We start from the raw sequence: 15,079 nt of genomic DNA, 5'->3' as shown, positions 1-15,079 counted from the left end.
AGAACAGTCCACCACTTTAGAAAATGCCTTGAGGTCAACCACAACTGAAGAATAAATAGGATTATAAAGTATCTTTTATAGAAAAAAATGGCATATGTCATTTGATGACCCAAATTTGTCACTTTTAATATTTTGGCAACTTTCTTTCCTTTCAGTTATTTAAATTGTTTACTACCAAAAGTATAAACCTAAACACTATGTGATTATAGCAGAAAAGGAACTGCCACATGGAAGGGAAAAAAAGAGACACAGTGAAACAGATCTATTCTTCAACAGCTAGATAATGCTACTGATAACAACCAAGGGGCCTTGACTGGCTGAATCAATTCACTCTTGTCTATGCATCTACAATATCTTCTTGAAGCTAATTTAAAGAAGACAAAACTTTTTGTTGGAGCTGGGGTTGCCAGATTTAGCAAACAGAAATACAGTAAGGCCAGTTAAACTTAAATTTCACATTAAGCAATGAATTTTTTAGTAAAGCGTGCCCTATGCAATACTTATACTAAAAAAAATGCATTCACTGTTTACTAAAATTCAGATTTAACTGAATGTTCTGTATTTTATCTGGCAACCCTACGGGAAGCCAAAATCAATCCAATTTCCTCACTTTGTAGCAGAAACTGAGACCCAAAGAAGGGAAGTGACTTGTCTAAACCTAAACCAAAGATCAAGGAAGTGGGTTGCTTTGAAAAGAGAAAACATATTCCACTAGGTTCACCTTGGGTTCCACTCCTGGTCCCTCCACCTCTGATTTTCACACCCCTCACAGAAGCACCAAGCAGACAAGCTGTCAGAGTACAGTTCCCCTCTTTTAATATCAAACTGTGAGTTTTCAGTAAACGTATCTACTCTAGTTTTTAAAAACAACAAATTAGGAAATTATGTATTTCTCTTAAAAAAAAAAAATTCTCCTGATAATCTTTTCGCCTACTCACCACCACCTCAGCTTCTGCTTATGTTCACTCACTACATGAAACTCTTTTTCTACCAAACCTAGATCTCTCACAATCCAAAAATACTCTTGCTCCAGGGTTTCAAAATCTGTAATATGTTCACATTAGTCCATGACTCTAACGATTTTAGTTCATATACTTTCCCATCTTTCCTAACTTTCAGAGGAAGCGCCCTAATGGATTCAGTTAGTCTCAAATAAAAGTCTTGCAAAAAGTCTTCCATTCCCATTCTGTGCCTGAGCCGCCAAACCAGCAGTCATGAGGTCTCACTTCGGCAAAATAAACTTACTTCCCTGGGACTAGGATGCAAGAAAAGAGGGAAAGAGTAAGGTCTCTCTAGGAAATTCTGGGGCCTTATTCCAGTATATATGCTTAATATACTACATGACATACAGTCAGACGGATAGAAAAATAATAACGGAAAAATTATAGAAAACTTCACATACACAAAGGATTCATCTCCCGGATCCCATCAAATTAACAAATACACAAAACATTCACTAGTTAACAGCACTTTCCAACCTGTGATCTCTGGGGTCCCTCAGGGGTAAGTACGAGCGGAGAAGGGGTGAGGAAGACAGGCAGATACAGGTTTTGGTTTTATCTTTTTGACAGATTTGGGCTTCTAATTAAGGTTTTGGCAAGAAGGTTCCGTTGTATTGTTTAAAGCCTTGGGGGCGGGTGGGGGGAGGGACAATAACATAAACCATTATGACTTTCTCTAAGTTTTCCATTAACAACTTCACCCCAATGAACAAGAATCCCAATCGTGTCAGCGGAAACACTGAAAGACAGACAGAAACTGAGCAATTAAAAAGTCAAAATATCTACCTATGCTTTCGCTCTGGCAGCTTCCCATGTATGCAAGTCTCTCTCAAGATCACACACGTCAGAAGGGGAAGGTCCTCACAAATCACCTAGTCCAGACTTTCATTTTTCAAATGTGGAAACTCAGGCCGAGGGGAGGGCTGACTAGCCCAAGATCTCACAGCCCCTCCGGTGCAGGACTTCAACTGGGATTCCACGCTGGCAGCTCCCGGCCCTCAGCGCCCGAGGGCTCCTGCGGCTCCGGCTCGGCCTGGCCCAAGGGCAGCCTTAGAGAGCCGGGGCGGAAGAACCCACGGCCCGGGGTCGCTATCGCTTTTCTGCCGCGGAAGGCAGTGCGGAGCCCGGGTCTGGGCAGCTGCCCTGATGGGCCCACCTGTCGCAGAAGGCACAGCCGGCAGCCACACCCCCTGCCGTGGCCGGGGGCTCGGCCGGCCTCCTTAGCGGCGGGCAGCGATTGCAGCGCGCCGCACCGGGAAAGCAGAACTGGAGGCCGCAGGAGTTACCTCAGGTGGGCTTTGAGCTCGCTGCGGGGTCGCCCCCGCCCGCCTGAAGCATGCGGGAGATGCGGACGCAGCAAGGCTGCAGCTGGGCCACCGCGACGCCTGTTTACACCCCTCCGCGGGAGGACGCCGACTGGCCCGTCACGTGATGCATACGTCACGAGCTCGGCCCGGGGAGGGCGGAGGCGTTGCTCGGCGACGATGGCGCTCCAGGGGCGGCGCTGATAGCAGCGGCTGGCTCCCTCTGTGCTCCGGCTTCGCAGTCTACGGTGCGAAGGTGACAACCTTGTCGCCCTGACCAACCTGAAGGAGGAGGAACGACTCCCGCCACCCTGGCCTCGTCCTTTAGTGACCCCTGAGCCGGACTGCCTGTTATTATTCGTGTTTTGGAAGGGGGAGGGAATTCGGTCTGGCTTATCTTGTTGAACTTGGAGAAAAAAATGGAAAATACTTCCTTTTTCAAAGCTTGCAGAGGAAGGGAGAGCCTTAAGAACACATTTGTTTGCGTCTGCTAAGATAGAGTGAAGGTCCACAGCCTACCTCTCCCAGCCCCCATCAAAGAAAGCGTGTGAGGAAAGCTTATGAAACTTACAATTTTTACTTTAAACTATATTTTAATTTTCATGATTAGCCTTTGTATGTGTAAATACAAACATATCTAAATAAATATTTGATTTGGCATTCAGCTTTTGTCCACATCAAACATTCCTGATTATGGCTCTGTCACTTTGTTTGTAGCAACTATTTCTACCAAGTCCAGTTTTCCTAGATCGAACTTTACCGACAATTTCTCCCATAATATTCATCATGAACTGCGTAAAAGATGAGTAGTTTGTATTATTTTTTACTAAATTCGTGAATGAATTGTGAGCAAATACCTTCAAATATTCCAGAATTGTTCTGTTGTCCAGGTGTGATCTATTTCATAAGCATGTTCCTCCATACAATTGTGATCACTTTGCATACTTACCTATTTGTAAACAAATTGACAAGGTCAAAACAGTGGACTCAAAATATCCTCCAGGAGAGTTCCCTGGTGGTCTAGTGATTGGGATGTTGCACTTTTACCCTTGCAGCCAGAGATCCCACATCAAGCTGCTGCAGGTAACAGCCAAGAAAAAAAATCCTCAAGGTCAATAGGACAAGGTCAAACATCATTTTCATTTCTTGAACACACCTAGAATGCAGCCCTGCAAAGAGTACAAAATATAGTGCTGAATCTTGTGCATATTCATCTTTTCTATGGAAAATAGGTTATAAGGCCTGTTTGACCTTTTCTTACTGCCTCTGGGAACAGATAGTTCATGAAGGCAGGAACGGTATCTTCCATTGGTACACTTTTATGCCTAGGAAGCATGTCTGGGAAGCAAAATAGATGGTTGATCTATGGACGTGGAATACTGCCATTCTATAGGAAGTGGCCAAGAACCTTTTGTAAATCCAGAGGGATCATAAGTTAGGCTGTACTCAGAAGCAATGCTAGGATGAGCCCTGTCTCACTCATTATTGTATAGACAATTTACTTAACACTTCTGAGCCTCTTTCTCCACCATCTATAATATCTACTGAACAGTTTTGAAGAGGAAATGAAATAATGCTTGCATAACACTTTGAAGTGCCCAACACAGTACAATAAGCAACTGGATAGAATACACTGGAATTCCAAGGGAACATACAAAGATATAAATTGGTCAGTGGATTAAAGCCACAGGATTGAATGAGATCACACAGAATATAACTTTCATTCATACTTTCTGACATCAACCCAGGATACAAAATATGTTTTCCATACTGACCAAATAAGTATATGTATATAATTAAAAGTTTCAAGAAGCAAATTTTCCCTTTCTCTTCTACCTTATTCTGTTCCATTTTTAAAAACTTCTGCTCCGGAGTTCCCGTCGTGGCGCAGTGGTTAACGAATCCGACTAGGAACCATGAGGTTGCGGGTTCGGTCCCTGCCCTTGCTCAGTGGGTTAACGATCCGGCGTTGCCGTGAGCTGTGGTGTAGGTTGCAGACGCGGCTCGGATCCCGCGTTGCTGTGGCTCTGGCGTAGGCCGGTGGCTACAGCTCCGATTGGACCCCTAGCCTGGGAACCTCCATATGCCGCAGGAGCGGCCCAAAGAAATAGCAAAAAAAAAAAAAAAAAAAACTTCTGCTCCTAGTTCATTTTTTTTTTTTTTTTTGACTGTATAATGGTGTAGCCTACAGTTTGAATGTCACTGACCTGGGAGATGAATTGCATAATTGCTGGTGGGATAAAAAAGGAGAGAGAGATCCAGAGGCTGGTCATGTGGCACTTGAGAGATTAGAAGCTCAGTAGAGGAAACTTAGGAGCAGCCAGAAGTAAGAGGAGAAACAAAACACAGGAGTCCTAAAGGCTAAGTGAAGAAAATGTTTCAGGGAGAAGGAAAGGCCTAAGTTCGTCATAGGTACTGAGAAGTTGAATAAAATGAGAATTGACGTTTGGATTTGGCAATTTGGAGATCATCGAGAGCTTGAGAACATGACCACGTGGTGGGGTAACAAGCCTGATTTTAGAGATAATAAATGGGGACAGCAAGTCGGTGTATTTCTTTTTTGCCATGAAGAGGAACAGGGGCATAGGACAACAGCAGGCAAGAGATGTGGGCATTAAGGTTTCTGTTTAAATATGTATAGGATAATAGAAATGGTTCAGTGATGAGGAAAGATCGATTTCAAAGAGAGTGACAACTGTAGAGAGAAAATCCTCATTCCCTGGAGGGATCATCTGTGGGTAAGTGAACATTGGGCGTGAGCTGGCAAGTACAAAAAGCTTGGTAGACTTTCTGCTTGATGCATGTGGAATTTCTTTTCCAATTGTTCATAGTTTAATAAAATAAGCAGAGAGTGAGGAGAAGGAGAGATGATGCTGGTGGTTTGGGAACGGGGGTGAAGATCATATAGCAGAGTGCTACATCCCCACCCCAGCCTGGTGCTTCCCCGCATGGAAGCTTGCTATCCCTTTCTGTTTCCTGGCTTACATCCTACATTTTTTTTTCTTTGTCTTTTCTGTCTTTTTAGGGCTGCACCCTCAGCATATGGAGGTTCCCAGGCTAGGAGTCTAATTGGAGCTGTTGCTGCCAGCCTACGCCACAGCCACAGCAACACCGGATCCCCAACCCACTGAGCGAGGCCAGGTATCGAACCCAAAACCCCATGGTTCCTAGTCAGATTCGTTTCCACTGTGCCATGACAGGAACTCTGACTCTTTTTTTTCTATATAATCACCAGAGTAAGTTTTCAAAACTTAAGTTCAATTGTGTAAGCCCCCATTATTTTCCCAATTCGGAATAAAATCCAAAGTTCTTGCCTGATAGGTCCTCCATGATGTAATCGTTTATTTCCTATCATCTTCTTCACTTGCTTTGCTCCAGCCACCAGGCTTCCCTGCTATTTCTTCACATCAGGCAGAGAACACTTTCCTCCGTTTCCTCACTTCCTTTGTGACTTTACTTAAATGTAACTTTCTCAGAGTGGCTGTCTTTGACCACCCTTTCTAAAATAACACTCGTATCTGTCACCCTACTCTGCTTGGCTTTTGTTCTTAGCACTTATTACCATCAGTGGCAGAAACATTTACAGCTCGTGTAATATCCATTCCGCACCCCCATAACAGTTGCAATTAGGTAGAACCATATGCCTAGCCCTGACAAATAGGCTGTGAGAAGGGTGCATCTATACTTGTAGGCAAAAGCATATAGAAGCCACCATGCAACCCTCCAGCTCGATCTTCCTCTGCTGCAGCAATTGTGAAAACCACATATTGCATTGGCAAAGCCACACAACGGAAACAGCCTGAATCACTGAGTCACCTCATCAGGCAGCTGCCCAGGGAAGTTGCCTGGCTCGCTGAATTTCACAAGGGTGAAGAATAAACTTTGTTGTGTTAAACCACTGAGCTTTAGGGGTACATATGTCACTCAAGACATAACATAGCATCTGTTATGGTCTGAATTAGGTCTCTTTAAAATTTCTATGTTTAGTCCTAAGTCCCAGTACCTCAGACCATTACTGTATTGAATGGTAACAGGGCCCTTGAAAAAGGTAATTAAGGTAAAATAAGGTCATCCAGGTGAGCTCTAATCCTTTATGGCTTGTGTCCTCATAGAAGAGATTAAGACATAAAGGGAAAACCACGTGAAGACACAGGGAGAAGACGGCTGCCTGGATAGGCCTCAAAGGAAACCAACTTGCAAAGCACCTTGATCTTAGACTTTAGCTTCAGGAACTGTGAGAAAATAAATTTGTTGTTTAAGCCACTCAGTCTATGGTGCTTTCTTATGGCAACCCCAGTAAACAAATATATCCCAACACCAATACTCCATCTGGCATATTTATATTTATTTTATATATATATTTTAGGGCTGCATCTGTGGCATATGGATGTTCCCAAGCTAGGAGGTCAAATTGGAGCTTCAGCTGCTGGCCTGCACCACAGCCACAGCAATGTGGGATCCGAGCTGCATCTGTGACCTGCACCACAGGTTACAGCAACGCCAGATCCTTACCCCACTGAGCGAGGCCAGGGATCGAACCCTTGTCTTCATGGATACTAGTCAGGTTCATTACTGCTAAGCCACAGGAACTCCTGGAATATTTATTTTTATTGTTTCCCTCCTCCAGAATGTAAACACACAATGAAAGCAGAGATGTTTATGTGTTTAGTAACACTACATCCACGGCATTTACCATAGCGCCTAACACCTAACAGATGCTTGACTAATATTTATCGAATGGCTGAATACTGTATGTAAATGAAATTTTTTTCAAAGAAAATCTTTCTGGGGCTCTACTCATTTTGCTAACTTTCCCTAATAGTTTTTAGATTCTTCTGAATTAAACTTCTTTTTTCTAATTTTACTGATTTACTTTTCTTCCTTAAGGTAATGATATAAATTTGGCTGAAATAGTGCAGGATAAGTGCAGTTTTGTTCAATTTTCAGTATTCACTTCCTTTTTCTGACTTCTATTTTCTCTTTTCCTTTGGTTCTCTGAGTTCTTTTCCCAAGTTTTAGATTAGTGACAGTTTATGTTTTTGTCTTTCTTGGTAACAGAGACATGTCTACCTTATTTCCAGAATAAAGAATATATCACTATTTTCTGGTAAAATATAGCTTTGATTGTTTTATGCAAATTTTAATAAGTACTATTTACAATTTATAAAGCAATATATTCTATGAATTTTAAATGTGTGAAGAATTTTTTAGTCTTCAATGAATGACAGCATTTTACAACACAGTAAATGCTGTGTTTAAAAGTGGTGTTTAAAATGTCTACTTTTTATATTTTACATGGATTTTCTTGCCTCCAAAGTGAACTTTTTAAAAAGGAAAAAAATACTTAAGAACTTATATTTAATACTTAAAAACATATATTTCCTACTATTTGTCCCATTTTACTATCTACAAAAATGTTAAATTCATCTTGCTTTTTACTGTTGACTAGACCTATTATGTCTACAACAAATATATTAAGGCATTTACTAGCTAGTCTATTCTACTTCTTTTGCACTGTTTTTAATAAACTATTTTTAGAATAGTTTGACTTACATAAAATTTGCAAAAAGAGGTCCCAGTTATCCCACACCCAATTTCTTCTCTTAATACTTTATACTAGTATGGTATAGACTGTGCTTTATTCAGATTTCTTTAGTTTTTACCTAACACCCCTTTTCTATTCCAAGATCCCACCCAAGACATCACATTATATTTAGTTATCACATCTCCTTAGGCTTCTCTTGGCTGTGACAGTTTCTCAGACTTTGTTATTGATGACCTTGACAGTATTGTGGAGGGTAAGTCAGGTGTTTTGCAGCATGTCCCTCAACTGGTAATTGTCCCATGAAAACTTCTCACAATAAAACAGGTGTTGTGGGTTTCTGACAGGAAGACTGCCGAAGTAAAGTGCCATTCTCACTACATCTTATCAAGGGCACATTCTATCAACATTGTTGTTGATACTGACTTTGACCACCTGGCTAAGGTGGTGTTCATCAGGTTTCTCTATTGTAAAGTCGCTCTTTCCCCCCCTTTCCGTGTTAGACTCTTGGAAAGAAGTCATTAAGCACAGTCCATAATTAAGGCACAGGGAGTTATGCCCTCCTCCTTGAGGAAGGACTATCTACATAATTCTTCTGCATAGGAGATAAGTCTCTTCTCCATCATTTTTTTTTTTTTTGGTCTTTTTGCCTTTTTTAGGGCTGCTCCCACCGCATATGGAGGTTCCCAGGTTAGGGGTCTAATTGGAGCTACAGCCACTGGCCTATGCCAGAGCCACAGCAACGTGGGATCCGAGCCGCGTCTGCGACCTACACCACAGCTCACGGCAACGCCGGGTCCTTAACCCACTGAGCAAGGCCAGGGATCAAACCCGCAACCTCATGGTTCCTAGTCGGATTCGTTAACCACTGCGCCACGACAGGAACTCCCTCTTCTCCATCATTTTAACATTAATTTATATAAGTGTAGACTCATGGATATTGGTGTTGTACTCTGAGTTATAACCCAATGTCACTATATTTCATTATGCAAATTGTTCCAGGTTTGGCCACTGGGAGCTCTTGCAGATGGCTGCTGTGTCCCTTTGACATACTCCATCACTATTGTAGGTTTTTGGTGTGGGTTCCTTTTTTTTTCTTTTCCCCAGCACTTCCTATTTTCTGGCACTACAAGAAATTTCGTATATTTCAATCCTAGAATCAACTATTTCTCCAAGGAAGTGTGGTATTGTCCTTCATAGTATGAGAAACCAAGATCTGAATGTTAGGTGTGCTCATTGCTAATAGGATGTTATTGCTTCTAGGCTCTTCAGCTAACACAGCAATGAAATAGATCCCTACAATTATTAGTAAGCAATAAAAAGAAATGAGCTAAAAGTTAAAAAGTGGCCATAATGGAAAAGCTAAACCTCGATCTCCCAGTTACCCTTTTGATAGGGTTCTGGTCAATTGAATGAAGGCCAAAGTCTCTAAGAAGGGCACCCCTTCCTGAAAAAAGAGGTAAAGCCCTACTAGGAAAAAAATCTTTATGAGAATATATATGTATACGTCTTTTTTCCTTCTCATAGGCCTCTCATTTTCCACTTTCCTAGATATTTATCATTTATTACTCTTTGAGAGGTTTTGACTTAAAGAGTACTGGACTAGATCAGGTGCTTCTGTTGAATATGTGCATAGCTCCACATACTTTTCCTTTATAATATTTATCAACTTATAATTAAATAATGGCATGGTTAGTTGTTTAAAGTCTGTCTGCATTACAATGTAAACTCCATCTGTCAAGTTCACCTAGATTCCAAACAACTAATTATAACTCCTTCACACGGAAGGCACTCAATAAATATTTGAATGAATGAGTTTCCAAAAGAGGATTACCTGATAAAGTACAATCATCAAGTACACATAAGTTAATACTTCCACCTTTATCCTTGGCCTCTACCTACCCTAATCAGTCACATTCTGACTTCATAGCCATGTACAAAATCACCAAATATTTGAAAAAAAATCAATAACACAAAAGAAAGAATTAACACTGGCAAACAATCCAAGCAAATGAACACTGGCAAACAATCCAAGAAGAAATTCAACTAAAAACAAAAGCTTCAGTTTCGAGAAATAAAGTTGACTAGGTTATTTGAGCTACTCCTCACACTGAAATTCTACACAAAATTTTTTAAAAATACATATTCTTAAAGAATCAAAGGGGAGTTCCCATTGTGGCTCAGTGGGTTAAGAACCTGACTAGTATCCATGAGGATGCAGGTTCAATCCCTGGCCTTGCTCAGTGGGTTAAGGATCCAGCACTGCTGCAAGCTGTGGCATAAGTCATAGATTCAGCATCAGTTCCAGTGTTGCTGTGGCTGTGGCACAGGCAGGAGCTGCAGCTGTGATTCAACCCTTAGCCTGGGAACTTCAATATGCCACAGTGCGACCCTAAATAAAAAGAAGAAGAAAAAAGAATCAACTGGCAAGCTTCTCAAGAATCACTGGGCTAAAATCTAACTGAAAGCATGCATCCAAAGAGATAAGCAAAGCACTGAAATCCTGGCTACACTAAGTGCATATGGGAAACCAGGCCTTCCAGGGCCAGAGACACAGAAGTCAAAGCTGAGTAACATTCAGGGGAGACCCTCTTCTGTACAAGGCTGGGACCTACTCCATGCCCCCACTCTTAAAGCTGCAAAGAAAGGTATCCTGAAGCTAGTGGAAAGGGAAGCTGAGTGGGGCAGGAACATGTGAGAAGTAAACAAACGTCAATCAAAATGGAATGACTAAAGGAGAGACAGTAAGTACTGATAAGAATGTCAAACAGAGGAGTACTCTCAATTATGAGTAGAGATACGTTGGAAAAATCTACTCTGAAAAATTCATTAGTATCATCTAATAGGTTGAACAAACACAATAATCATCCATGATCCAGCAATTCTACTCTTAGGTAGAATTAATAGACTCAAAAGAAATGTATATACCTGTGCTCCAAGAGACATGCACACAAATGTTCATAGCAGCATTGTATGTAGTACTGAAAGCTGGAAACAACCCAAATTCCATCAACAGTAGATGGAAGAATACATTGTGGCACAGTTATATAAAGAATACAATATCATGATAAAAATTACATGCGACACAAAGAAGTCTCACAAAAAGACACTGGATGAGGGAGTTCCCTCCTGGTGCAGTGGTTAATGAATCTGACTAGGAACCATGAAGTTGCAGGTTCAATCCCTGGCCCTGCTCAGTGGGTTATGGATCCAGAGTTGCCATGAGCTGTGGTGTAGGTCACAGATGCGGCTCGGATCCCACGTTGCTGTGGCTCTGGCATAGGCTGGCGGCTGTAGCTCCAATTAGACCCCTAGCCTGGGAACCTCCATATGCCATGGGAGCAGCCCTAGAAAAGGCAAAAAGACAAAAAAAAAAAAAAAAAAAAAAAAAAAGACACTGAATGAAAAAAGCCAGATAAACGCAAGCTACACAATGCCATTAAGTAAAGGTTTTTCTTTTTGTAAAGCAAAACTGCAAGTATACAGATTAGGTGGTAAAACAATTTTAAAATGCAAAAAAAAAAAAAAAAAAAATGGCTACCACAGCAAGGAAGGATCGTGGTTACCTTTAGAGAAGAGGGGGTCGTGATTGGGAAAGGGTAGGAGGCAGGAATGGGTTCCAGGGTGCTGGTAATATTTCTTAACCTGGGCAGTAGTTACACAGAGATTTGCTTTGTGATGTCACCAAGTTGTACATATTTTGTGTATATTTACTTTTCTGTATGTTTTAAAATTTTTAAATGGTTAAAAATGAAATAATCACAAATGAAGGATCTGTCTAGGGGACCAAACATCTAACAGAATTTCCATAATAAGAGAATAATGCAATGGAGAGGAGAGAGCAATGCTTTTTAGGGGGAAAAAAATCCCAAGCTATAGAAAATGTCGAGAGACTTCAGAACAAATAGACACACCAAATGTCAAGTAAAATGGATGAAAATGAAATTTCAAACATCCAAAAACTTAGACAGAACCTTTAAAGTCTCTAGAAGCAACCAACCAAACAAACAAACAAAAAAAAAGCCACCTTACTATCAAAGACATAAGTACCAGACTGGCATCAGAGTTCCATCAGCAACACTGCATATACAAGTCAGTGGCTTAATGCCTTCAACTTTTGAGGGCAAAAACTTCTAGACCCAACCAAACCACCAATCAATTGTGAGGGCACATAAAGGACAACTTCATACATACCAAGAAGGACTCAAAGTTTCTATCTCCTAGGCCTGCTATGGAATTTTGCTCAAGGCTCTTGAACCAGAGATGAAAAAGAAACATTGTTGTGGAAGTTTGTGAAGTTTGAATGGGGTCTTTAACACTGGAAGGTAACATTACAACAATCAATACTGATTTCCTTTTTCATAAGAGTTGGAAGTGGTATAGGAGAGTGTCCTTATTCAGAGGAAATACACACTGGAATATTTACCACAGGCTGGGCACCATGTCTACATGTTACTCTCAAATGGTTCATAAAAAGACTAATGATAATGGTTACAGACACTCAGAGTATAAATATGATGAAATATATATAGCTAAGTCATCCGAAAGGTCTACCAGTATTCTTTTTTTTTGCACTTATAACTTTTCTGTAAATTTGAAAATATTTCAAAATAAAAGATAATTAAAGCAGACTAAATTAGAACAGAAGGTAAAGGATTATGTGAAGAATGTCTTTCTCCAAAGAAGATATACAGATGGCCAGCAAACACATGAGAAAATGCTCAACATCGCCGATCATAAGACAAATGCAAATCAAAACTACCATGAGATACCACCTCACACCAGTCAGAATGCCCATCATTCCTAAGTCCACAAATAACAAGTGCTGGAGGGGCTGTGGAGAAAAGGGAACCCTCCTGCACTGTTGGTGGGAATGTAAACTGGTACAGCCACTATGGAGAACAGTTTGGAGATACCTTAGAAATCTATACATAGAACTTCCATATGACCCCGCAATCCCACTCTTGGGCATCTATCCGGACAACACTCTACTTAAAAGAGACGCATGCACCCTCATGTTCATTGCAGCACTATTCACAATAGCCAGGACATGGAAACAACCCAAATGTCCATCGACAGATGATTGGATTCAGAAGATGTGGTATATATACACAATGGAATACTACTCAGTCATAAAAAAGAATGACATCATGCCATTTGCAGCAACATGGATGGAACTAGAGACCCTCATACTGAGTGAAATCAGCCAGAAGGACAAAGACAAATACCATATGATATCACTTATAACTGGAATCTAATATCCAGCACAAATGAACATCTCCTCAGAAAAGAAAATCATGGACTTGGAGAAAAGACTTGTGGCTGCCTGATGGGAAGGGGGGGAGTGGGAGGGATCGGGAGCTTGGGCTTATCAGACACAACTTAGAATAGATTTACAAGAAGATCCTGCTGAATAGCATTGAGAACTTTGTCTAGATACTCATGTTGCAACAGAACAAAGGGTGGGGAAAAAATGTAATTGTAATGCATACATGTAAGGATAACTTGATCCCCTTGCTGTACAGTGGGAAAAAAAAAAGAATAATTCCCAATGAACTAATGATTAAGAATCTGATCATTCCCTCTCTCTCTTTTTTTTTTTTTTTTCTTTTTTGCCTTTTCTAGGGCTGCTTCCTGCGTAATATGGAGTTCCCAGGCTAGGGGTCTAATTGGAGCTGTAGCTTCTGGTCTGCGCCAGAGCCACAGCAACGAGGGATCTGAGCCACATCTGTGACCTACACCACAGCTCACGGCAACACCAGATCCTTAACCCACTGAGCAGGGCCAGGGATTGAACCCGCAACCTCATGGTTCCTAGTCAGATTCGTTAACCACTGCGCCACGATAGGAACTCCAGAATCTGATCATTCTTAATCTGATGATAAGAACAAGTACATTTACATGAAGAAAAAAGAAAAGCAATTGGAAACAAAAACAAAAAACCCTATGAGCTACATAAAAAAAGGGATAAAAATAAAACAGCATAATTTTGAGCAAAAGAAAGGAATTAAGGGAAAATGCATTTTATCTATATTTAGTGACACTGAATTGTGGAAAAGAAGATATCCTATCATACTATTTGGATCTTCAACAAATAATATTTCTATAATTGTAATATTTTAACCTACTGCCTTCAATTTTAAAATCAACTTAACAACAAGAGAAAAGGCCATAAGATCACTTAAAGCTGATAGATTAAAGAGAATTAGTACATTCTTAAAGTTTTTTCATTCATTCAACAAAACATTTAATGAGGGTTTACATGTAATGCTTGGGAACAAGGATGGATAGATGGACAGGAGGGCAACTCCTGTTCACAGACTTGTCATCTTGTGCAATTCAAAGGATCACACGAATGTCAAGATAATAATGTGCTAGATTTCATGAAGCCAAATTATAAGAGGAAGGGTACTGACTCAGACAGGGATACATCAGGGAAGGTTTCCTTCAGGAATTAATGAGAGTTGCCATCTGAAAAAAAAAAAAAAAAAAAAAAAAAAAAGAGTGGTTGTTAACAAGGAAAAAAAAAAGGCCCAGAAAACTAAAAGAAAATTAGTGTGGGCAAATCCCAGAAAGCATGGAAAAGGAGTACAATATGAGGCTGGAGAACAAGATGGGGGCCAGACCACAGAGGCCATGCCGGGAAGAAGGGTTAAGGATTTGGATCTTTACTCCAAGGACACAAGATGTCACTAATACATTCTGAGCATTGATACGATCAATTTTTTGTTCCACAAGCTCATTACAGTTGAAGTGTAGAAAATGGATTATGAAGGGGATAGAGATAATACAGGAGCCATTAGGAAGCTACTGCAATAGCTCAGGTGAAAGCTGACTAGGGTAACTGCAGAGGAGTGAGAAAACTTGACATAACTACTATAACTAAAAATAACTGACCATTATGAACCAAATGTTACCCGTCTCCTCCAAAATCATATGCTGAGGCCCTAACCCCCAATGTGTGGCCATATTTGGAGTGCGAAAATAATTCAGATTAAATGAGGTCATAAGAGTGAGGCCCTGATCCCATGGTATCAGTGTCCTCATAGGAGGAGACCTCAGAGTTCCGTGTGTGCACACTGAGGAATGGCCATTTCTTACACAGGGAGAAAGTAGCTCTCTGAAAGCCAGGAAGAGAGATCTCACCAGGACATTGATCTGGGACTTCTAGCCTCCAGAACTGTGAGAAAACTAATTCCTGTTGTTGAAGAATACCACCCAGTCTGTGGTAT

General features: G+C 40.8%; 2 protein-coding genes across 31 annotated transcripts in view; both read right to left on the bottom strand.

The window, feature by feature from the left end:
- The window catches only part of MARCHF8 (membrane associated ring-CH-type finger 8), a 142,139-nt gene extending 139,720 nt beyond the window's left edge, over positions 1–2,419 (bottom strand). For 17 of the 30 annotated variants that reach the window (XR_014827513.1, XM_013983459.3, XM_013983467.3 and 14 more), the window contains exon 1: positions 1,788–2,419. The gene's annotated coding sequence lies outside the window, so the exon portion shown is untranslated. The remainder of the gene's footprint in view (positions 1–1,787) is intronic. The other 13 variants (XM_013983460.3, XM_084996542.1, XM_084996532.1 and 10 more) reach the window with 1 other exon arrangement.
- Positions 2,420–14,063: 11,644 nt separating this feature from the next.
- The window catches only part of ZFAND4 (zinc finger AN1-type containing 4), a 70,464-nt gene continuing 69,448 nt past the window's right edge, over positions 14,064–15,079 (bottom strand). The window contains exon 10 of the mRNA XM_084992576.1: positions 14,064–14,318. Within this exon, the coding sequence (XP_084848702.1) occupies positions 14,279–14,318 (40 nt within the window). The 3' untranslated portion in view covers positions 14,064–14,278. The remainder of the gene's footprint in view (positions 14,319–15,079) is intronic.

This window comes from Sus scrofa, chromosome 14, assembly GCF_054392235.1.
Source record: "Sus scrofa isolate SSC_HxYL_T2T_F1_AM1 chromosome 14, Sscrofa_HxYL_maternal_Yorkshire_Landrace_v2.0, whole genome shotgun sequence".
In the NCBI taxonomy this organism is placed as follows: Eukaryota; Metazoa; Chordata; class Mammalia; order Artiodactyla; family Suidae; genus Sus; species Sus scrofa.
This window is presented reverse-complemented; position numbering and strand designations above follow the sequence as displayed.